Source organism: Pongo pygmaeus, chromosome 10 (genome assembly GCF_028885625.2).
Source record: "Pongo pygmaeus isolate AG05252 chromosome 10, NHGRI_mPonPyg2-v2.0_pri, whole genome shotgun sequence".
Lineage (NCBI taxonomy): Eukaryota > Metazoa > Chordata > Mammalia > Primates > Hominidae > Pongo > Pongo pygmaeus.
Window position 1 is genome coordinate 22,153,255 of NC_072383.2, and position 24,790 is coordinate 22,178,044.

The window sequence follows — 24,790 nt, forward strand, 5'->3', positions numbered from 1 at the left end:
TCATTGTGGCAACTCAGGCAGGGGATAGGGAAACCCTCTCTGGGGAGGTTGCATTGGCATGGGAAGGAGCCAGCAGGGAGAAGATCTGGGAACAGTGTTGTGGGCAGAGGGAACAGCAAGTGCAAAGGCCTCAGGACCAGCATGAGCTCAATTTGTTTACAAAACAAAAAGGCTGGTGTGGCCAGACCATGGTGTGCCAGGACATGGCGGGCAGGAGAAGAGGTCAGCACAGTGATTGTCCTGCAGGGCCTTCCAGGTGGGTTTTGGTCTAACGGCCCTGGGAAGCCACTGAATGTCAGAGAGGCAAAGTGACCAGCCCCAGGATACACAGCAGCTGCTGGCAGGGTTGGTTCTCAAGTTGGTCTCTGAGTTTCTCATCCTTTGCCTGGGGTGGGAGCTCCTTCTCTGCAGAGGTCCTAGTGGTCTCTAATAAGTGCTTTCTTGAGATGTAATTCATACACGTAGGCTGGGCACAGTGGCTCACGCCTGTAATCCCAGCACTGTGGGAGGCTGATGCAGGTGGATCACCTGAGGTCAGGAGTTCGAGACCAGCCTGGCCAACATGATGAAACCCCATCTCTACTAAAAATACAAAAATTATCCTGTCATGGTGGCGCACACCTATAGGCCCAGCTACTGGGGAGGCTGAGGCAGGAGAATAGTTTGAACCTGGGAGGCGGAGGTTGCAGTGAACCGAGATTGTGCCACTACACTCCAGCTTGGGCAACAGAGCAAGACTTAGTCTCAAAAAAACAAACAAACAAAAAACCAAACCAAAACAAAAATTCATACGACATACAGTTAACCCACTTAAATCACACAATCCAACCATCGCCACAATCAAGTTTAGAACTTTTTTTAATCACCTCTAAAAGAAACCCCAATCCATCAGCCATGACTCCCTATTTTCCCCAGCACCCCCCAAGCCCTAGTCAATGACTAATCTTTCTGTCTCTCTAGATTTGCTTATTCTGGACATTTCATATAAATGGCATCACAATAGGTGGAATGTTGTGACTGGCGGCTTTTACACTTAGCGTGATGTTTTCAAGGTTCAACTATGTTGTAGCTTCATTTCCTTTTATCGCGGAATAATATGCCATTGTGCAGCTAGACCACACTGTGTTGATCTGTTCACTGGTTGATGGACATTCGGGTTTTTTCCACTTTCTGACTCTTATGAATACTGCTGTCATGAGCCCTGGTGGCTTTAAAGGAAAAGTTGGTGGCCAGGTGTGGTGTGGTGTTTGTGTCTGTAATCCCAGCAGTTTGGGAGGCCAACGCAGGTAGATCACTTGAGGTCAGGAGTTCAAGACCACCCTGGGAAGCATGGTGAAACCTCGTCTCTACTAAAAATACAAAAATTAGCTGGGATGGTGGTGCACACCTGTAGTCCCGGCTATTCGGGAGGCTGAAGTGGGAGAATCTCTTGAGCCTGGGAGTCAGAGCCTGCTGTGAGCCAAAATCATACCACTGCACTCCATCTGGCCTGGGTGACAGAGCAAGACCATGTCTCAAAAAAAAAGTTGGATTTTTGTTTCTTGCCAGTGCATGATAGCTGACATTCCCTTCAGCTTTTAAATTCTTTGATTAGACTGAATTTCTGCATGTTCATTCCCTTGTGGTTGGGAGGTTCTACCTTGAGTCTAGCCTGTTTCTTCTTGCTGCAGAATCCCGCTTTGTCTGTCTCTCAGCCCGAGCAATGCGTTGTGGCAACTTCTTGGTGACTTTTTCACTGACCTGTTTGGCAGGCTACTTTTAGGTGAAAATATCCTTTGTGCTTTCTAAACCAAAATGTGTGGGTTTAGCTGAATCTTTTGCCCAGCGTGAGGTCTGTCTCTCTACCCTTCCGTCCAGGTGAGCAAAAAATGTCCTTAAACTCTCTTGGACCCAGATAGGTTCCGCACACCCCCCCTTCCTTTCCCAGCTGCTAGAGTACCCAAGCAGTGTATACAGAACATGGAAGGCTGCCAAATGCTTTATGATTTTTGTACACATCAGCACTTAATTTGGTGATGCAAATGCCGCCCACCACCCTGGCACCTCGTGCGTTCATTTCCCGTTTGACCTCCCCACCTCCTGCCTTTGAGGTTACATAGAAGTCCTTGGCAGTGGGTCTTATATCAAACTGGGGCACCCCCCTCTCTCACCACCCACCCTTTTCCATTGCTCTGGAGGGGCCTTGGCTATAAAGTCTTGACATCAGGGTCTGGTCTTGCCCAGCCTCAGCCAACTCGAAGCACCAATGACCTTGGGTTTGTTTAAACCACATTTTTGGCTCTTCCTAAAGGGGAACTTTTTTCCTTGTTGGATTAATCAGCTCTTTTTTTTTTTTTTTTAGAACACCCAGGCTGAAGGGGGGCAGGTGTTGGTATTTGGTTTGGGAGGCTCCTTGAGGGGGGATGGGCAGGAACCAGGCTTGTGAATGGGGTGATACCGACGTCTCTCCTGGGATATTCAGTTTACTGATTTCTAAGAAATATATCTTTTTTACTGTTTCTCTCTCTCCTTTTTTTTTTTTAACTTTTAATGGCATTCCTTTTATTCCTAATTTATTCCCATGCCATAAGCTTTTGTTTCTTCAATTTCTTCTGGGATATATTTTTCTTCTGTGCAGCCTCCCCTTCCGGTTTAGGAACAATTTGTTCCCTTTCAGGCAGGATCATCCGGATGTGGCAGGGTGAGCTCACCTATGGGTTAATCCGACCGACCCTGAGCTCTGTAGGTCTGGCGGCGCATCTTAGGTGCTTTGTTTAGTTGGATATGCTCAAGGACCAGAGAATCTGCATCTAAACCCTTAAGCTCAGCGTGACTCTCTGTATTTTTAAGCATGTGCAGCAGAAATTCAGTGCTCTTTTTGGGCCGCTGACCGTGTGGCCAGCCCCACTTCTTGGCCTGGGCACATCTACCAACTCCACCATTATAATGTCAGAATGGTACATGTTGTTTCTGTAAAGTGGCATCTTTCTGATACTTCGTGGCCTTTTGTATGTGCGTACCTGGGCACTTTCAGGAGTGTTCTTCTTGGGTTTTTTTTTTTTTTTTTTTTTTGAGACAGAGTCTCACTCTGTCACCCAGGCTGGAGTGCAGTGGCGTGATCTCGGCTCACTGCAAGCTCCGCCTCCCGGGTTCACGCCATTCTCCTGCCTCAGCCTCCCAAGTAGCTGGGACTACAGGTGCCCACCACCACGCCTGGCTAATTTTTTTTGTATTTTTAGTAGAGACGGGGTTTTCACCATGTTGGCCAGGCTGGTCTCGATTTCTTGACCTCGTGATCCACCCTCCTCAGCCTCCCAAAATGCTGGGATTACAAACGTGAGCCACCGTGCCCGGCCCAGACATGACATCTTTTTCTCACCTGTCTTAAGATGCCGGCAGCCTCTGTAACTTATTTTTAAAAGGAGACAATAAAGACTATTTTTAAAAGTCAATCCTTGCCTCTGAAAACCTGCCTCTGCCTTTGTCGTGGTCTCTGCTGGGTTTCCATTAGGCCGCAACTCAAGCTGCTGATGCCTCCATTTCATGTCGTTTTCACAAACATTTTGTAAAGCAGCAGCTCTATTATTCCAGCAGGGCCTGATCACCTCTCCCCACTCAATGCTGATAAAAATGACCCACTTTCCCCTATCGTCCCAGCGTGAAAGGCCAAGATGCTGAATGACACGGGTTGGCTTTCTTTTCCTTCCGAACGTTAATCAGGTTCTTGAAGATAACATCTCTCTCTGGAATGAGCCGGCAGCAGCAGAGTTTGATTTCCAGGTTCAGCCCTAATGGTACAGAGACCTGGACTAATGTGGCTTATTCAAAGTTCCAGCCATGCTTCTAAAGCATGGCTTATTCAAAGTTCCAGCTATGCTTTTAAAGCACTTTGCATGAACTAGTCACATGTCTTTTGAACAATATGATTTAATGGCATTGGAAAATCATCATGATGTCATGCTTGCAATGAGCGGGACAGCTGTAGGTATGTCTTGATCCAATACGCATTAAAAATGCACCTATCCACACACATGTATCTGTGAAAATGTCTTCAGCTGCAAGTAACACAGCATCCGATGACTAGTGTCTTAAATCTTGGGTGACCAGCTGTCTCTGTTTGCCTGAGACTGAGAGGTTTCCAAGGATCTGGAAATTGCAGTGCAAAAACTGGGGCAGCCCCAGGCAAACCAAGTCTGTTGTTCACACTGCTTAAGTCATAAGGGCATTTAATATTTACTTGAGGCTGGGCACGGTGGCTCACACCTGTAATCCCAGCACTTTGGGAGGCCGAGGCAGGTGGATCACAAGGTCAAGAGTTCAAGACCAGCCTGGCCAAGATGGTGAAACCCCATCTCTCCTAAAAATACAAAAATTAGCCAGGCGTGGTGGCGGATGCCTGTAATCCCAGCTACTCGGGAGGCTGAGGCAGAGAATTGCTTGAACCCGTGAGGCGGAGGTTGCAGTGAGCCGAGATCACACCACTGCACTCCAGCCTGGGCAACAGAGCTAGACTCCGTCTCAAAAATAAAAAATTTTTTTTGACTTGATAAGCAGTCCAGATGCAGGTGGCCCGAGGGTCAGTGGGGTGGCCCCAGGATGCTATCAAGGGTCTGGCTGTTTCCTCTCCTCCCTTCTGCCCTAGATAGCGAACCTGTCTCGTTCTGCCCATGCGTGGTAAGCCAATCACTGTTATGATGGATTTGGCAAAAGAAAAGAATTTATTCACACCAATGCAGCCAAGCAAGGAGGCAGGAGAAAAGGTCTCATACTTGCCTCCCTGAATATGGAATTTAGGGATCTTTATGGAATAAAGGAGCAGGGTGGTCTAAAGTGTGGGGAAAGGTGATAGGAGGCAAGGAAAAGTGAGATCATTAGCAATCCGCACACACATAGCCAAGCTTCCTGGATCTTCATAGGATGCATGTTTAGAAAATGGCAGCATTAGCATGATCTCAGGGAGTTTTGGGCCCTCTGACGCCAAAAGGTCACTTCTCCAGCATTTGCACAGGTTCAGTTGAAGGGTCATTGATCTCAACGGGTTCGAACTGGTCAAGAGCTGCCCCCATAGTCCTGAAAAACAACTTTAAGCAACCACTACCATAGTCACATATGTGTCGTAGTGACATATGTGACATATGACATATATGTACCATAATAACATATAGTGACATATGTAAGGAAGCCAGTGAGGGGGTTAGGTATATATCATTTGGCTGCTTGACTTTTAGCTATATAAGTTTTAAGACCAGCTATAAGTAAGTGGTTAAAAGCAAGCAAGGCAAGTTAAGTTTGGTGGACTTAATCAGGTTAGCGTTCGGTTTCACCATCCTCACGTGAGTGGCTGTAGGAGCTTAGGACCAGGACGGGGGAGAACCAAAGGCCCTAATTATCCTTCCCAGAAGCCTGCCCAAGCGAACTTTCTCTTAAGGGCTTTCTCTAAAAAAAAAAAAAAAAAAAAAAAAAGGCCAGCGTGGTGGCTCACGCCTGTAATCCCAGTGCTTTGGGAGGCTGAGATGGGAGGATCGCTTGAGGCTAAGAGTTCTAGACCATCTTGGCCAACATAGTAAGATTCTGTCTCTACAAAAAATTTAAAAATTAGCTGAGTGTAGGGGCATATGCCTAAAGTCCTAGCTACTTGGAAGGCTGAGGCAGGCAAATCCTTTTACCCCTGGAGTTCGAAGCTGCAGTGAGCTATGATTGCACTGCTGAACTCCAGCCTGAGTGATAGAGCCAGACCCTGTCTCTAAAAAACATAACAATAGTAGACAGCATTTACTGGGCATTTGACCGTGTAGGTCCCAGGCACTGTGCTCAATGCTTAACGTGCATAATAATCCCAGCAAATAGTACTGCCATCATTCCTATTTAAAACATGACGGCTAGGTGCGGTGGCTCACGCCTATCATCCCAGCGCTTTGGGAGGCTGAGGCAGGTGGATTGCCTGAGGTCAGGAATTTGAGACCAGCCTGATCAACATGGTGAAATCTCGTCCAAAAAAAAAAATTAGCTGGGCCTGGTGGTGCATGCCTGTAATCTCGCTACTTGGAAGGCTTAGGTAGGAGAATCACTTGAACCCAGGAGGTAGAGGCTGCAATGAGCCAAGATCGCGCCATTGCACCCCAGCCTGGGCAACAAGAGCAAAACTCTTTTTCAAAAAAAAAAAAAAATAGATAAATAAATAATTAAAAATAAGTTAGGTGAGACAGAAAAGGAAGTTACTGTACCATGGCCCTTTGAGCCAGAGTTGTTTGGTGCCAAAACTCTGCCTCCTAATCACTGCCTGTCTCTCCTTTTGTCCTTTCTCCATCTTCTCCTCTCTTACCTCTCAAAAATTATCAATAATTTGATAGTTCTGTGGTTAGAATCCAAGATTCCTCAACTTCAGTGTGATTGACATGGTGGCTGGCCCACTGTCTGTTGTGGGAGTTGTTCTGTGCACAGTAGGATGTTTAGCAGTGTCCCTGGTCTCTACCCACTAGATGCCAGTAGCAACCACACCCCTCCCCAACACACACACAATTATAATAACCAAATATGTCTCCAGGCATTGCCAAATGTTCCTGGGGACCAAGATTGCCCTGATGTAGCCTGATCTCTGCAAAAGCACTTGGAGTCTCTCCAGTTGAACGATCGCTGATAGAAACCCACGGGAACAGTCTGTCCCCTCCCGGCAAGTCCACGCTCATTTGAGGCAGCTGTCACCTGCTAGGACATTCCAGGGCAGGGCTTGAAAAATGCTTGGCATGCCTCTGGCAACAAGAGATGCAGGCTGAAGCAAAGCATTCCTGCCTCTTGTCCTGAAACTGGGATGCTGGCATTAGAATGGACAGCATGAGTTGTTCTTGAGTGGCAAAAGGCAAGGGGCCCTGCTGTGATTTTTATGTTTGTCTCCTCCAAGTCTCATGCTGAAATTAGTCTGTTCTCACATTTCTATAAAGAACTACCTGAGGCCAGGTGCGGTGGCTCACACCTGTAATCCCAGCACTTTGGGAGGCTGAAGTGGGTGGATCGCTTGAGCCAAGGAGTTGGAAACAAGCTTGGGCAACACGGTATAACTCTATCTCTATTATAAAGAAAAAAAATTTTTGTTTTTGTTTTTTTGTTTTTTTTTTTTTTGAGACAGAGTCTCGCTCTGTCACCCAGGCTGGAGTGCAGTGGCGCGATCTTGGCTCACTGCAACCTCCGCCTCCTGGGTTCACGCCATTCTCCTGCCTCAGCCTCCCTAGTAGCTGGGACTACAGGCAACTGCCACCACGCCTGGCTGATTTTTTGTATTTTTAGTAGAGACGGGGTTTCACCGTGTTAGACCGGATGGTCTCGATCTCCTGACCTTGTGATCCACCCGCCTCGGCCTCCCAAAGTGCTGGGATTACAGGCGTGAGCCATCGTGCCCAGCCAGAAAAAAAAATTTTTAAACTACCTGAGATCGGGTAATTTATACAGAAAAGAAGTTTAATTGACTCGCAGTTCCACTGGCTGTACAGGAAGCGTGGCTGGCGAGGCCTCAGGAAACTTACAATCATGGTGGAAGGCGAAGGGGAAGCAGGGAAGTCTTATATGGCTGGAGAAGGAGCAAGAGAGCAAAGAGGGAGGTGCTACACACACTTAAACAGCCAGATCTCATGAGAACTCAATCACTATCAGGAGAACAGCAAGGGAGATGTCTGTCCCCATGATCCAATCACCTCCCTCCAGGCCCTTCCTCCAACTGGGGATTACAATTCGACATGAGATTTGGGTGGGGACACAGATCCAAACTACATCATAGGGCCCCGTAGGAGGTGTTTGAGTCACTGTGGTGGATCCCCCATGAACAGATTAAGCTCTTCCTGGGAGGTGGGGGTGAGTGAGTTCTCACTCTTTTAGTTCCTGGACAGCTGGTTGTTAAAAAAAAAAACCCTGGCACCTCTCCGTCTCTCTTGCTTCCCCTCTTGCCCTGTGACTTCTGCACACATGAGCTCCCTTTCACCTTCTATGAGTGTAGCCAGCCTGAGGCCCATGTCAGATGTCCCATCTTCCAGCCAGCAGAATCATGAGCCAAATAAACCTCTTGGCTTTATAAAGATATTATTTCCTCTTCATTAAAGAACCATTTTTCTAAATGTTGGGGGAAATGTCCATAGTCATTACTCAATCAAAACTTGTGTTCTCATAAGCCTAAGGACCATTTTAGATTTTTTACATGTTTTTTTGTGTGTGTGTATCCATAAAATGCATATGTAAATTTTTTTTTTTGTTTTTAAGCATTCACCCAAACAAAAAAGTCACAGGTAAACCCATATTTCTGAGATGCCATTATTCCAAGCAAAATAAGAGATAATCACTTCAAGTTAAATTGAAAATTTTCCTGAAGCCATACATTTCAAGTGAAATAAGTAATTCTAAATAGGACAATTTAAGTTGGATAATTTTAAAGCATCTATAATTAGTTTATTTGCAAAATTCCTGAAAGGAAAAATTTTATCACTGCCATCACAGCAGGTTTCCTCATCCGGATGAGGAAACTAGACAAATGCTAGTGTGTTTTAACTAGCTAAACAAAACTAAGTTAAATGAACATTAAAAAATTTCCCTACTGGGCCATTCCTTAACAAAATATTGAAATCCCTGTGGCTACGTTGACTAAAAGGTCATGATAAATGGATTATATAAGACTTGACTCATAGAAACCTAATCAGACGGTTAGAGATGTTGGCAGTTTAGGACCTGCTGCCATAAATGTGTGAACAACCTTTTGTAATCTAACCTATTGACCTGCATGTTTTTTCTTTACTCCAACTCATTCCTTACATGTAGGCTCAATCTTCAGTTTGCTTTACTGGTTCAGCAAAAGCCAGGAAGAACAACTTTGTAGTAATCAGAATGTTATCCAACTGTATATTGTTTACTTTATTGTAAATACTGGTGAAAAGTGGTTAATAAATAGTTTTATATTCCTTCATGCAAAAAAAAAAAAAAGTACTCAGCCACAGGCATTCCTTGATAGCAACACTTAACAGACTAAGACAGGGCCCCATGCCGGTCTACAGATGGCACTGCTGAAAGGAGTCAGCAGCCCCAGCCCTTGATGGAGATGCTGAGGAATGAGGCAGAAAGATCAGTGGACTCAGACTCTGAAGGGTCGATTTCTAGTTTTGGTCCTACTCCATGAGCTGTGTGTACTCAGTTGAGCCTCTTTACCTGTTTCCGCATGAGCAAAATGAAAATATAATTTCTGTCCTCTGGCTTTTCCTAGGATAGTTGTCAGGAGCAGCTAGTGGTTCCACTTCTGAGAATCTAAACCCCAAATAATCCAGCATGGAGAAAAAGCCTTAGAGGAACTGATGTTCATCCTGCAGTGGCCAAAATTGCTCAAACCTGAAAAGCCAGCCTTAGTAATCAAGATGAGGGTGTAATTAGCACAATCCTGATGAATCTCATTTGTGAAATTGCAGACAGCCATTACAAATATTGTTTACAGCAAGATGAGTTAATTTTTGTAGCATACACACAAAACCATAATGTGTAATGCAAAATTATAATGTGTAATGCAAAACTGGGTTGCAAAAGCAACCCAATTACTGAGACGACAGGAGCCAGCAACCACTGTCCCCCACAGCCACACTGTTGGTAATGTCACGCACGATCTCTCTGAAGGGCAATTTGGAAATTCCTACTACAATGTAAGTGTTCATGTCACTAGACCCAGCAATTGCATTTCTAGGAATCTATCCTAGAAATGTGTTAGGAAACAACCCAGATGTCTATGAATAGGGGAATAGTTAAATAAATTAAAGTTAAATAGATCACTGTATTATCAGCCGAGTGCAGTAGCTCATGCCTGTAATCCCAGCTACTAGCTACTCTAGAGGCTGAAGCCAGAGAATCACTTGAACCTGGGAGGTGGAGGTTGCAGTGAGCCAAGATCACACCACTGCACTCCAGCCTGGGTGATACAGTGAAACTCTGTCTAAAAAAAATAAAAATAAAAATAAATTGAAAAAATAAAAATAAAATAGATGACTGTATATCAATATAATGGTATACTATGCAGCCACTAAAAACGTGGAGATTTGCATATACCGATATGGAAAGATGATCAAGACTATTAAAGATTATTAAATTGAAAAACAAATTGCAAAAAATTTTTGTACAATAACAATGGTGTCATATATGATATTATAAGCATATGCATTTTTTTCAAAATCTGGAGGAGACTGGGTGCAGTGGCTCATACCTATATCCCAGCACTTTGAGAGGCTGAGGTGGGAGGATTGCTTGAAGCCAGGAATCCAAGACCAGCCGGGCAACATAGTGAGGTCCCTGTCTCTACAAAAAACTGTTTAAAAATTAGTCTGTAGTCCCAGCTGCTCCGTAGGGGCTGGGGTTGGGAGGGGTTGTGCAGAGGTGGGAAGATCTCTTGAGCCCAGGAGTTCAAGTCTGCAGTAAACTATGATCACGCCACTACACTCCATCCTGGGCAACAGAGCGACACTCTATCTCCAAAAATAAAAAAAAAAAATTAAACATTTTCAGAATAAAAATAATGTTTTAAAAAATCCAGAGGAATACATACTAAATTGTTGACAATGATTCTCTCTGAAGGACAGAAGGAGACTTTCCTCTATGTTATGAATTTCTGTAATGTTTAAAAAATGTAAACTTTAGCTGAAAAACAAAACTGAATATGCCATATGAACCCACTCATATAAGCAAACCAAAGTCAGGCACATGAAGACTGGAAGGAGGTCTGTCGAGGTGTTATTAACAGTGACTGATGGCCAGGCACCACGGCTCAGGCCTATAATCCCAGCACTTTGGGAGGCTGAGGTGCGCAGATCACTTGAGGCCAGGAGTTCAAGACCAGCCTGGCCAACATGGTGAAACCCCGTCTCTACTAAAAATACTACTAAAAATACAAAAAATATTAGCTGGGCATGGTGGCAGGCACCTATAATCCCAGCTACTTGGGAGGCTGAGGCAGGAGAATCGCTTGAACCCAGAAGGCGGAGGTTGCGGTGAGCCAAGATCATGCCATTGCACTCCAGCCTGGGCAACAGAGTGAGACTCTGTGACAAACAAACAAACAAAAAATAGTAATTGATCATTTCTAGGTGGTGGGATAATTGAGCAGTGTTTGGCTTTTTCCTTTTGAGGGAAAACCTCTACAATGAGCGTGTATGGCCTCTTCAAAAGATAACCCACCTTTAACAGCTTCTTTGTGTTAACCGGATGATGCTCAGGGTGTAATGCTCTGCTGATGTAACCTGCTGTTGGTGGTGTCCTGTTTCCCCAGGATGGATGACATCCAGCTCTGCAAGGACATCATGGACTTGAAGCAGGAGCTGCAGAACTTGGTCGCCATCCCAGGTAACCATTTGCAACTTCACCTTGTGCTAAGCAGGTGCTTGGGGGCCCCCAGCCTGGCCCATCTGTACGCCTGGGTCTGGAAGACAGAGCCTCATTCTTGCAATGCAGTGCTCCCTGACTGCATGTGTCAAACACAGCTTCGAGTCAGGCAGACCTGGGTTCAAGTCCTAGTGAATTCTGGTCACCTTCTTGTCCTTGGACAAGTCACTGTACTTCTCTGAGACTCAATTTCTCCTCCTCTGAAAACTGGGTAGTAATAGTAAGAGGGCCTAATTCATTGAGTATAAATATCATAAAGAGGCTGGGCACGGTGGCTAATGCCTGTAATCCCAGCACTTTGGGAGGCTGAGGTGGGTGGCTCACTTGAGGTCAGGAGTTTGAGGCCAGCCTGGCCAACATGAGAAAACCCCATCTCTACTAAAAATACAAAAATTTGCCGGATGTGGTGGCGGGCGCCTATAATCCCAGCTAACCAGCAGGCTGAGGCAGGAGAATCACTTGAGCTCGGGAGGTGGAGGTTGCAGTGAGCTGAGATTGTGCCATTGCACTCCAGCCCGGGCAACACAGCGAGACACTGTCTCAAAAAATATATAACTAAATTAAATTAAATGTCATAAAAGTCAATGAGATGATGCAAACTAAGTGCTTAGCTTGATATTTGGCCTCAAGAGTCCAGTAAATATTAGCAATTATGACCATTATTATCCTACTTGGAAACAGATGAAGTGTGTACAGACTCTAACTTTGAAGTCGCCCCAGATTTGGTAGTTATTAATGCCTGACTTATTTGGCATCTTCTCCAAAAAATTTTCCCCTGCCCATCAGGCTGGGTTAGTTGCCCTCTGTGGGGGGCTTACCCTTATCAAAATACTAGTCGCAGGCCAGGCATGGTGGCTCATGCCTGTAATCCCAGCACTTTGGGAGGCTGAGGGGGCAGATCACTTGAGGTCAGGAGTTTGAGAACAGCCTGGCAATCATGGTGAAACCCCATCTCTACTAAAAATATGAAAATTAGCCAGGGGTAGTGGCGGGTGCCTGTAATTCCAGCTACTCAGGAGGCTGAGGGGGGAGAATTGCTGGAACCCAGGAGGTGGATGTTGCAGTGAGGTGAGATCTCACCACTACATTTCAGCCTGGGTGACAGAGCGAGACTCCAACTCAAAAAAAAGAAAGAAAGAAATACCTGAGTAATTTATAAAGAAAATAAGTTTAATTGGCTCACAGTTCTGCAGGCTGTACCAGAAGCATGATGCTGGTGTCTGCTCAGCTGCTGGAAGGCCTCAGGAAACTTATAATCATGGTGGGAGACAAGGGAGCAGACATGTCATGTGCCCAGAGCAGGAGCAAGAGAGTGAGGAGGGAGGTGCCACACACTTTTAAATGACTAAATCTCTTGAGAACTCACTATCACAAAGACAGTACCAAGGAGGATGGTGCTAAACCATCATGAGAAACCTCCATCATGATCCAATCACCGCTTATCAGGCCACGCCTCCAACACTGGGGATTACATTTCAATATGAGATTTGGGTGGGGACACACAGCCAAACTATATCCGAGTGGATGCTGCTGATTGGTTGGGGATGCAATCATAGGTGTGTGAAAAATGGTTCTCAGGGGTGCTAAGTCCACTTCTGGGTGGCAGGTCCACATGGATCATCATTCATCAGAAATACAAAACCTAAAAAGATATCTCAAAAGGCTGATCTTAGGTTCTGCAATAGTGATGTTATCTGCAGGAGTAATTGGGGAAGTTGCGAATCTTGTGACCTCTGGAATAATGACTGTAGTCATTTATGTCTCTGCCTTAGCAGAATTCAACCTCTTCCCATCCTTCTAACATGGGGACCTTTTATTAGCTTTAAAAAGGCAGTTTAGTTGGTGGGAAAGGTTATAATCATTTAAACTATAAACTAAATGTCTCCCAAAGCTAGCGTGGCCTAAACCTGGGAATGATTAAGGGCAGTTTGGAGGTTAAAGGCAAGATGGGGGTTGGTTAGATCAGATCCCTCTCACTGTCCTAATTTTCTCACTGTTATCATTTTTGCAAAGGTGTTTTCAAATAGGCCAGATAAGCACCCACCATTACCCTTGACTTGAATGTTTTTGCCATGCTGTCCATTCAATAACTATGTCCCAAGAGGCTGTTCTGCAGCAAGCCCTGAACCTAGGAGCCGGGCTTGCAGTGATGAACAGAGAAAGGCTCTCCACTCTCAAGGAGCCCCCAAGTTAGCAGAAAGAGACTGGGCCCAGCACACAATGGGTGCCCATAAGTGGCAGTTATTACTGAGCTACAAGTGCAGCATGATGAGCCTTAGAGCAGCATTTCCCAACCTTCAACTATTGATATTTGGGGTTGACAAATGTCAATATCTTCCTCTGGGGTTGATCATTTTTTGTTGGGGGTACAGGGCTCTGTGTTGTGTCTTGTGGGATGTTGAGTTTCATCCCTGGCCTCTACCCACTGTAGGCCATTAGCACAACCTACCTCCCCGCTACCTTGCAATAGTGATGTTACCAGAAAGGGATCCTGATCCAGACCCCAAAGTTATTGGACCAAGAGCAAGAAAGAATTTAGGGCGAGTCCATAAAGTGAAAGCAAGTTTATTAAGAAAGCAAAGGAATAAAAGGATGGCTACTCAGTAGGCAGAGTAGCAGCTTGGGCTCCTCGATTGATTGTACTTATAGCTATTTCTTGATTATATGCTAAACAAGGGGTAGATTATTCAAGAGTTTTCTGGGAAAGGAGTGGGCAATTCCCACAACTGAGAGTTCCTCCCCTTTTTAGACCATATAGGGTAACTTCCTGATGTTGCCATGACATTTGTAAACTGTCATGGCACTGATGGGCATGCCTCTTATCATGCTAATACATTATAATTAGCATATAATGAGTAGTGAGGACGACCAGAGGTCACTTTCATCGCCATCTTGGCTTTGGTGGGTTTTGGCAGGCTTCTTTACTGATGCTGTTTTATCAGGAAGGTCTTTGTGACCTGTATCCTGTGCCGACCTCCCATCTCATCTTGTGACTTAGAATGCCTAACCTCCTGGGCATGCAGCCCAGTAGGTCTCAGCCTTATTTTATGCAGCCCCTATTCCAGATGGTGTCGCTGTAGTTCAAACCCTTCTGACAGTGACAACCAAAAATGTCTACAGATGTACAGATGTTGCTGAATGTACCCCAAGTGAGGTCAGGGGGGCGTGGAACATTGCCCTGTGAAAGGAAAATAAAGTCCCAGGACCCCAAATTCACTATACCAAAAGGAAAAGTTAAGCTTGGGAACTATGAGTCATACAAAAAACCTACTTTTTTTTTTTTTTTTTGAGACGGAATCTCGCTCTGTCCCCCAGGCTGGAGTGCAGTGGCGCGATCTCTGCTCACAGCAAGCTCTGCCTCCCGGGTTCATGCCAGTCTCCTCCCTCAGCCTCCTGAGTAGCTGGGAGCCTGTAGGCACCTGCCACCATGCCCGGCTAATTTTTTGTATTTTTAGTAGAGACGGGGTTTCACCGTGTTAGCCAGGATGGTCTCGATCTCCTGACCTCATGATCCACCCACCTCAGCCTCCCGAAGTGCTAGGATTACAGGTGTGAGCCACTGCGCCCAGCCAAAACTGCCTTTCTTTTTTTCCTAAACAGATAGCTGCAAGATAAAAGGCCACCTATCTTCCCAGGGGCCTCCCTCACCCTGTCAATGTAAATTAACAGCTTATCCTCACAGGTAGGGGACAAAGACAAGACTATAAATCATCCTCCCTCTGCCCACCCGGAGACAAATGCACATTTGACTTCCTCCTCTACTCCACGTTTCCTTTATCCTATGTAAAATGCAGATTCACTGAGGGCCAGAGAATGCAATCCTCCCCTTCCTGCCCTCTCTGTCCCCTTTAAATATTGAAGTCCTTAAGATCCTCTGCAGGAAAAAGCACAGGCCAGGGATCCTACTGCTGCCTGTGTCTCTTTTTCCCAGGCGCCTCCTCGACTTTGGCAAAATAAACCTCCAGATTGATTGAGACCTTCTCAGACACCTTGCAGCTTACAGCCCCCACATAAGAACTACTACTTTAGTAATTAGGGTGCAGCAATCTGGGTTTGAATTCAGCCTTAGCAGGCAGGTGAACTTCGTGAAAGTTCACGACTTAATTTCTCTGAGCCTTGAATTCCTTGGGAAAATGAGGCCAATAATACTACCCCGCATGGTTGTTGTGAATATCCCATAAATAACAAAGGCAAGGGGTAGGGGTCTTCGACACAGTCTTGTTGTAAGGGTAGTGTGCGCAATGACAGTAGAACTGAATCCTCTAGCTTTCGTGAGTATTTACTAGGTGCCCAGCACTGTGCAGGTCCTAAAGATAAATGAGTGAATAGACTCTCCTAATTGAAAGAGAGTGACAGCTAGTGGGTATGGAGTTTCTTTTAGGGGTGATTAAAATGTTCTAAAATGGATTGTAGTGATGGTTGCACAACTCTGCAAATACACTTGGAATAGATGAACTGCATGGTATGTGAATCATATTGCAATAAAGCTGTTACCAAAAAAAGTTAAATGTCAAACATAAAACAACAAAGGAATGAAGGAAAACTACCAAAGTCTATTCACCACCCACTAGAAACCCCAATGCAATTGATCTAGCATTGTTGGCTTTGGACTCTGGCATTGTAATAGAACTCAACTAGTGATATGCTTTGGTTGTGTTCCTACCCAAATCTTATCTTGAATTGTAGCTCCTATAATCCCCATGTGTTGTGGGAGGGACCTGGTGGGAGATGATTGAATCATGGCAGACAGTTTCCCCCATATTGTTCTCATGGTAGTGAATAAGTCTCATGAAAGCTGATGGTTTTATAAGGGGTTTCCCCTTTTGCTTGGTTCTCATTTTCTGTGCTGCCTGCTGCCAAGTAAGATGTGCCTTTTGCCTTCTGCCATGATTGTGAGGCCTCCCCAGCCACGTGGAACTGTGAGTCCATTAAACCTCTTTTTCTTTACAAATTAACCAGTTTCGGGTATGTTTTTATCAGCAACGTGAAAATGGACTAATACAACTAGGATCTGCTCACCTGGCACAGTAAGACCAGCTGTCTCCCCAGAGGTTTTGCAGTGGTAAAAAGGAAGAAGTTTATTTGCAAGGCTCCAAGCAAGGAGGACTGGGAAGCTAATGCTCCAAGCCTGACCTCCTCAATTGGCTTATAGGTAATGTACTGTCCAACAGGTTCACCTTGTCCTCTGCCTAGACAAAGCCAATTTATCAAGACTGGGGAATTACAATAGAGAAAGAGTAATTCATGCAGAGCCAGCTGTGAGGGAGACTGGAGTTTTATTACTCAAATCAGTGTCCCTGAGCATTCCAGGATCAGAGTTTTTAAAGATGATTTGGTGGATGGGGGGGGTGGGGGGGCAGCGAGTATGGAGTGCTGATTGGTTGGGTCGGAGATGAAATCACAGGGAGCCGAAGCTGTCCTCTTGCACTGAGTCAGTTCCTGGGTTGTGGCCACAAGATCAGATGAGCCACTTTATCAGTCTGGGTGGTGCCCACTGACCCATCAAGTGCAGGGTCTGCAAAATATCTCAAGCACTGATCTTGGGTTTTACAATAGTGGTGTTATCCTCAAGAGTAATTTGGGGAGGGTCAGCATCTTGTAGCCTCCAGCTGCGTGATTCCTAAATCATAATTCCTAATCTTGTGGTTAATTTGTTAAGTCCATTTTCACACTGCTGTCAAGAACTGCCCGAGACTGGGTATAAAGGAAAGAGGTTTCATTGACTCACAGTTCGGCATAGCTGGGGAAGCCTCAGGAAACTTACAATCATGGTGGAAGGTGAAGGAGAAGCAAGGCACTTTCTTCACAAGGTGACAGGAAGGAGAATGAACGCAGGAGGAACTGCCCAACCCTTATAAAACCATCAGATCTCATGGGAACTCACTCGCTATCACGAGAACAGCATGGGGAAACTGCCCACGTGATTCAGTCACCTCCATCTGGTCTCTCCTTTGACACGTGGGGATGATGGGGATTATAATTCAAGATGAGTTTTGGGTGGGGACACAAAGCCTAACCATATCACCTACAAATGCAGTCTAATTCCCAGGCAAGAAGGGAGTTTGTTTTGGGAAAAGGCTGTTATCATCTTTGTTTTAAATGATAAACTAAGTTCCTCCCAAAGTTAGTTCAGCCTATGCTCAGTAATGAACAAGGACAGCTTGGAGGTTAGAAGCAAGATGGAGTTGATTAGGTTGGATCTCTTTCACTGTCTGTTATAATTTTGCAGTGGCGATTTCAGTGCGGGTTTTTAAAGGCAGGGGTAAATTTCAGTCAAGCAGAAGTTACAGGCAAAATTGTAAATCAATACATTGAGATTACATATTGGTTTTGGCCTAAAAGGGCTGCATATGTTGAAGCTGGGGCTCACAGGTCATAGGTAGATTGAAAGATTTTCTAATTTGCAATTGGTTAAGGAAGAGAAGCTTTGTTTAAAAATCGGGGGTCAAAGCCAGGTGCGGTGGCTCACGTGTATAATCCCAGCACCTTGGGAGGCCAAAGTGGGCAGATTGCTTGAGGCCAAGAGTTCGAGACCAGCCTGGCCAACATGGCGAGAGCCCTGTCTCTACTAAAATTACAAAAATTAGCCGGGCGTGGTGGCGCCTGCCTGTACTTCCAGCTACTCGGGAGACTGAGGCAGGAGAATTGCTTGAACTCGGGAGAGGGGGGTTGCAGTGAGCCAAGATTGTGCCACTGCACTCCAGCCTGGGCGACAAAGCAAGACTCTGCCTCAAATAAATAAATAAATAAATAATAAAAATAATAAAAATCGGGGGTCAGCAGAAAAGAATGTCAGCCCTGGCCCATGGGTGTGACTCCCTCCAGGCCTCTCTGGAAGACACTTAGAACAAGGAAAGATGGTCAGAATTCAGTCCTTAGTTTTCCCTTATCTGATGTCTATATGCCAGTGGATCCATTTGGTAGGGTCCTGGGTTTCTGAAAAACAACTCAGACATATATGCTAAGATGTTTATCTTCAGTTTCTATAGAAAACAAAACATCTCCAGACTCTAACTTCCTTGGCTATTGTTTTAGGCTACTATTACCTTCTTACTAATAAGTTGCTTATTGACTTTTCAAGGCTAGCTAGGTGCCTAGAATTTCCTTTGAGGGGACTCAAGATTTTCCTTTATTTCCATGCTTGGGGTGGGGGGGCTCCCACAGACCCCAAAAAGGAGTCCCTGTGTTACTGGTGGAGGGTGTCCAGGTTCTTGGTGTTTTGAACAAAGAATTGGACAAAATGCACACACACACAAAATAAGCGAGGAAAGAATGAAGCAACAAAAGCAGAAATTTATTGAAAATGAAAGTACACTCCACAGGGCGGGAGTGTGCCTGAGCATAGGGGCTCAAGAGCCCCAGTACAGAATTTTCTGAGGTTTAAATACCCTCTAGAGGTTTCCCATTGGCTACTTAGTGTACACCCTATGTAAATGAAGTAGTGGCCCACAATTAGTCTGATTGGTTGCAGAAAGCTTTTGCAGTTGCTTTGTGCAACCAATCAGATATACTTTCAATTTCTCATCTGCCACACAGAAAAGGAGGAGGGTTTGCAAAGGGAGTAGCCTCCAGTCCTTTTGTTACTTAGGTGTGGAAAGTTGGGGTTTTTCTTTTGATTTAGTTCTAGGAAGTTGGCCCTAGGTTCCCTGCCTCCAGACCATATTCTCCTGCCTCACCTCATCCATCTCAGCATTAGTAATTTTTTTTTTTTTTTTTTTTTTTTTTTGAGACGGAGTCTTGCTCTGTCACCCAGGCTGGAGTGCAGTGGCGAGATCTCGGTTCACTGCAACCTCCGCCTCCTGGGTTCAAGTGAAGTGATTCTCCTGCCTCAGCCTCCTGAGTAGCTGGGATTATAAGTGTGCGCCACCACCAAGCCCAGCTAATTTTTGCATTTTTAGTAGAGACAGTGTTTCACCATGTTGACCAGGCTGGTCTTGAACTCCTGATCTCAGGTGATCCACCTGCCTCAGCCTCCCAAAGTGCTGGGATTACAGGCATGAGCCACCATGCCCAGCTGAGCATTGGTAATATTTTTTTTTTTTTTTTTTTGAGACAGAGTCTCGCTCTGCCGCCTAGGCTGGAGTGCAGTGGTGCAATCTTAGCTCACTGCACCCTCTGCCTCCCAGGTTCACGCCATTCTCCTGCCTCAGCCTCCTGAGTAGCTGGGACTACAGGTGCCCGCCACCATGCCCAGCAAATTTTGTTTTTGTATTTTTAGTACAGACTGGGTTTCACTGTGTTAGCCAGGATGGTCTCAACCTCCTGATCTCGTGATCTGCCCGCCTCGGCCTACCAAAGTGTTGGAATTACAGGCGTGAGCCACCGTGCCTGGCCAGCATTGGCAATTTTTAAAGCTTCGCACATGATTGTGATGAGCAGTGAGGGTTAGGAACCACCAGGCCTGTTCCACTCCCTCATTTCACGGTTCTCCAAGGATTAGTCTGGCTGAAAGGTACAGAAACCCATCCAAGCTTATGTAAGCACAAAACAAACAATTACTGGAAGGACAGTGGAGTCTCCTGAAGCCCTAGGGCATTACATTCATTTCCCAGAGCTGCCTAACAAATTGGTGCAAACTGGATGGCTTAAGCAACAGAAATGTATTCTCTCTCGGTTCTGGATGTATTCTCTTTCGGTTCTGGAGGCCAGACATCCAAAATCGAGGTGCCAACAGGACCTTGTTCCCTGCTAAGGCTCTAGAGGAGACTCCTTTGCCTCTTCTTAGCTTCTGGTAGTGTTAGTGAAATAGTGTTGTTGACTGGGGGTAAATACCCAAGGTTCGTTGTCTCTCTCCAAGCAGATTAAGGATACAGACACTGACATACAGAGGAGTGAGTTTAGGAGTGGAGGTTTAATAGGCAAAAGAAAGAGAAAGGAGAACAGCTCTCTCTGTCTCTCTTGAGAAGTCCCTGAATGGGAATTCTGGCCTGTGGTGGAGCGCACCAAATTTTACAGACAAGCTTGAGGTGGTGTCTGATTTACATAGGGCCCACAGATTGGTTGGAGCAGGTGTGACGTTTACATAGCACGTGGGGAAGGCTGGCCACTCCACCCTAATCAACTAATCTTATTATGCAAATGGACTTTACACTTGGGTGGTGCCATGTTGTCTTCTCCTTACGGTACACATGGCTGGCAAAGAGAAGGGAGCATGGAGCCACCATTTTGAACATACCTAGACCAGGTAGCCTTTTCCTATGCGCACAGCTGCCAGAATTCACCTATGTAAGCTTCCAGCTCCCTTGACTATGTCTACAGCTCGATTTTACCGGCTGCTCCTTGTTAGAAAAGAAAATGATTTGGGGGCTGCTTTTCATTAAAAGGAAAACGTTAGCGAGGACTTCCTTACCCTATCTGCCTAAATAATTTCTTCTTAACTCCTGTATCATTAGCAGTAGCAAGTCCATACGAGTCTGAAGCAACTTGGCTTTTGCCTCCTCAGAGGAAATAATTCCACCAGTGGGCATAAGGCAGAGTGAGAGACCGAGGCAAGTTTTAGAGAAGGGCAAAAGTTTATTACAAGTTTTAGAGCAGGAATGAAAGGCAGTAAAGTACACTTGGAAGATGGCCAAGTGGGTGACTTGAGAGATCCAAGTGCACCACTTGACCTTTGATTTGGGGTTTTATATGTTGGCATGTTCCAGGGTTTTATGTCTCTCCTCCCTTCCTTTTTCCTCAGGGCAGGTTGTGCGCATGCACAGTGGCCTGCCAGCGCTTGGGAGAGGCCGCAAACACAGTGTATTTACAGAAATCATGTGCCTGATCATTTGAGATGTTTTTCCCTCACCAGTTGAGTGTTCCTAGAGGAATGTCATATAACAGTTAGACTCCGCCATTTTGCCTCTTAATGTGCATGCTTGAGCCCAGTTGCCCAACTCCTGAGATCTCATTGGGAAGCCGCTGATCACTTCAGGTGTTTTCTATCTGTTGGGAGATGGCCTTTCCCTGGCACCAGCTGCGACCAGTTATTATTTTAAAGAGACAATTTTAACAACTGCCTGACATCACCTGATGGTTGCCTGGCAGTCCTTGGGGGGAAATCCCCTCTCCTTTCTTGCTCATGGCTTCCTGGCTACCTACTCTAACAGTAGCACACACAATCCTTGGCATTGCTTGCCTTGTAGTTGCACCACTTCAGTCTCTGCCTCCATCTTCACATGACCCTTTGTGTGTCTGTGTGTCTTCTCCTCTTCTCCTTTTTTTTTTTTTTCTAAAAGACAGGGTCTGGCTGTGTTGCCCGGGCTGGTCTAGAACTCCCAGGCTTAAGTGATCCTCCTGCTTCAGCCTCCCAAGTAGCTGGGATTACAGGTGCAGGCCACCATGCTTGGGTCTCTTTCCTCTTCTTATAAGGACACAAGTCATTGGGTTTAGGGTCCATGCCAATAAGTATGACCTCATTTTAGCTTAACTATTATAATTACATGTGCAAAGCAACTTCCAAATTACTTTGGAAATAGAGTATTTCCAAATAGAAGAGATATAAACTGGGGAAGACTATTTCCAAATAGGGCACACATGAACTTTGGGGGTGCCTTAGTCTCTGTGGCTTGCTCTAGACCGGGGGCTTGTAAACAATATTTATTACAGTTCTGGAGGCTGGGAGGTGCAAGATCAAGGTGTTGGCAGATGCAGTGCCTGGTGAGGGCCTGTTCCTTATAGATGGTAACTTCTCACTGTGTCCTTGTGTGGTGGAAGGGGCAAACAAGCTCCCTTGGGCATCTTTTATAAGGGCACTAATTCCATTCATGAGGGTTCTACCCTCATAATCTACTTGCTTACCAAAGGCCTCATTTCTTAATACCATGACCATGGAAGTTAGGATTTCAGTGAGTGGCACCTGTAGGCAAGTGGAAGATGATGGGAAAGGTATGTAGCACACATGCACGTGAGCAGCACTGGCCAATGACTTGGATACTTGGGCTAGTCATAGGTCTGTGAGCTGACGCAGGCCACTTGTGTGAGTAGGTGGTTTCTCCTGGGAGTTGCTGCAGATGAGGCTGGGGAATGCCTCTATTGGTGAGTGACATAAGACGTGGATGAATGGCTTGGAGACAGAGGTTTGCAGATGCTGGGGGCCCAGCCAGTTGTTCGCTGATTCTGGCTAAGATCTAGAGAGCAGTGGAGGGCACTGGGAATGTCAGAGTGCTGTCAATGGTTATTTGGAGAGTAAAGTCACACCACGAGCTCCTGAGTGAGCAGGGTCCTGGTGAGTCGATGGGTGTTGGTGCGTGCTTGGAGAGGGCAGGGAGCGGCTCTGTGGTGCTGACGAGTGATTTGGGGAATCAGACCCGACCCACAAGACTTACCACGGCAGGAGCAATGACACCATCATCCAATGCACCAATGGCTGGGAATGGGGAGTGGCTGGCAAGCCCATTGCCCTTCTTCGTGCAGTGGTGGACTCCTAGTTAATGAGAGAAACCAACTTTCTCTCCTATCCAAATATTATGTTCTCCTTACCCTGGGTTCTGCTTCCAGATCCAGAAGAAATGATCAACATCAGTCATGGGCAGGCAGACAAGCTGTCCCACATTTTTTATTCTGAAGGGATTTGAGCAGAAAGAGCCCAAGTGGGTTTAAGTTTTTGCTTTCTAATTTTCTCAAACCTCATCTTCAGCCCTCACTCTTTTTTTTTTTGTTTTTTCTCTTTGGCATCCTAGCACTTAGTGTTTTGGGACAGGGTTAATGTCATCAGCATGGATGATTTTCTTCTGGTAAATTGGTTTACCCTCACCAAAGGAAAAAAAAAAACAAAAAAAACTAGTTCCATCCCAGCACCCCTATCTGAGCCTCTTCTCACCTGCCTTTGCGGAAGCCCCTGGCTTTGTCATGACCATTTACTGAAGGCTCTCAGCCAAGGCCAAGCACTCCACTAAGCCATTTACTAACATTACTGCATTTCAAAATTGTATTTTATTTTATTTATACGTCCAGGGTACATATGCAGGATGTGCAGGTTTATTACATAGGTAAACGTGGGCCATGGTGGCTTGCTGCACCTATCAGCCCAACACATAGGTATTAAGCCCAACATGCATTAGCTATTTTTCCTGATGCTCTCCCTCCCCACGCTCACCCCGCCCCCAATTTTTTTTTTTTTTTTTTTTAAGAGTCAGGGTCTTTCTCTGTTACCCAGGCTGGAGTGCAATGGTGCAATCATAACTCACTGCAGCCTTGAACTCCTGGGCTCAAGAGATCCTCCCACCTCAGCCTCCCAAGTAGCTGAGACTACAGGAACACTCCATCACACGTGGCTAATTTACAAAGAAAATTTTTGTAGACATAGGAGGGTCTCACTATGTTGCCCAGGCTGGTCTTGAACTCCTGGCCTCAAGTGATCCTCCTGCCTTGGTCTCCCAAAGTGCTGGGATTACAGGTGGCAGGCACTATGCCCAGCCCATTACCCCCATTTTAAGCCTCACTGTGTATTTTACAGATGAGAAAACTGAGGCTTGAAGAAGTCAAGTTGCTTCTCCAAGTTCATCCAGAGGGTGGAAGGGCAGAGTCAGGACTCCAATCAATCCTGGCTGCTCAGCTCAGGTGCTTTTTTTTTTGAGACAGAGTCTCACTCTATCACCCAGGCTGGAGTGCAGTGGTGCGATCTCAGCTCACTGCAAGCTCCACCTCCTGGGTTCATGCCATTCTCCTGCCTCAGCCTCCTGAGTAGCTGGGACTACAGGCACCTGCCACCACACCCAGTGAATTTTTTGTATTTAGTAGAGATGGAGTTTCACCATGTTAGCCAGGATGGTCTTGATCTCCTGACCTCATGATCCGCCCGCCTCGGCCTGCCAAAGTGCTGGGATTACAGGTGTGAGCCACTGCGCCTGGCCAGCTCAAATGCTTTTAGTGGTCACCCTCTCATCTGTCTCTCTGTAGTTTTTTTTTTTTTTTTTCTTTTTTGAAACGAAGTCCATTCTGTTGCCCAGGCTGGAGTGCAGTGGCACAGTCTCAGCTCACTGCAACCTCCGCCTCCCAGGTTCAAGCAATTCTCCCGCCTCCCGAGGTGGTGGCTGACAGCCTCCCAAGTAGCTGGGATTACAGGCGTGTGCCACCAAGCCTGGCTAATTTTTGTATTTTTGGTAGAGATGGGGTTGTTTCACCATGTTGACCATGCTGGTCTCAAACTCCTGACCTCAAGTGATCCGCCCACCTCAGCCTCCCAAAATGCTCATCTGTCTCCTTGTTGATGTCTTCTTTCCAGAAAAAGAAAAAACCAAACTGCAGAAGCAGAGACAGGATGAGCTAATCCAGAAGATCCACAAACTGGTGCAGAAGAGAGACTTCCTGGTGGACGATGCGGAGGTCGAGCGGTTACGGTGAGTGCACTGAGGGTACCCACACACTGGGCTGCAGGACCGCAACCTTCTGCTTCCTTCCAGAACCCATCTTCTGCTCCTGGGACTCACAGCCTTGCCTAATA

General features: G+C 45.9%; 1 protein-coding gene and 1 pseudogene across 1 annotated transcript in view; one reads left to right on the top strand and one right to left on the bottom strand.

Moving 5' to 3' along the window:
* Nucleotides 1-24,790, top strand: part of LOC134740360 (bMERB domain-containing protein 1-like) — a 34,971-nt gene that overhangs the window by 3,154 nt on the left and 7,027 nt on the right. Inside the window, exons 2-3 of the mRNA XM_063672504.1 lie at nt 11,255-11,328; nt 24,572-24,686. Coding sequence (XP_063528574.1) covers nt 11,256-11,328; nt 24,572-24,686 — 188 coding nt within the window. The 5' untranslated portion in view covers nt 11,255. The remainder of the gene's footprint in view (nt 1-11,254; nt 11,329-24,571; nt 24,687-24,790) is intronic.
* On the bottom strand, nt 2,518-3,524 carry LOC129010677 (large ribosomal subunit protein uL22-like; annotated as a pseudogene).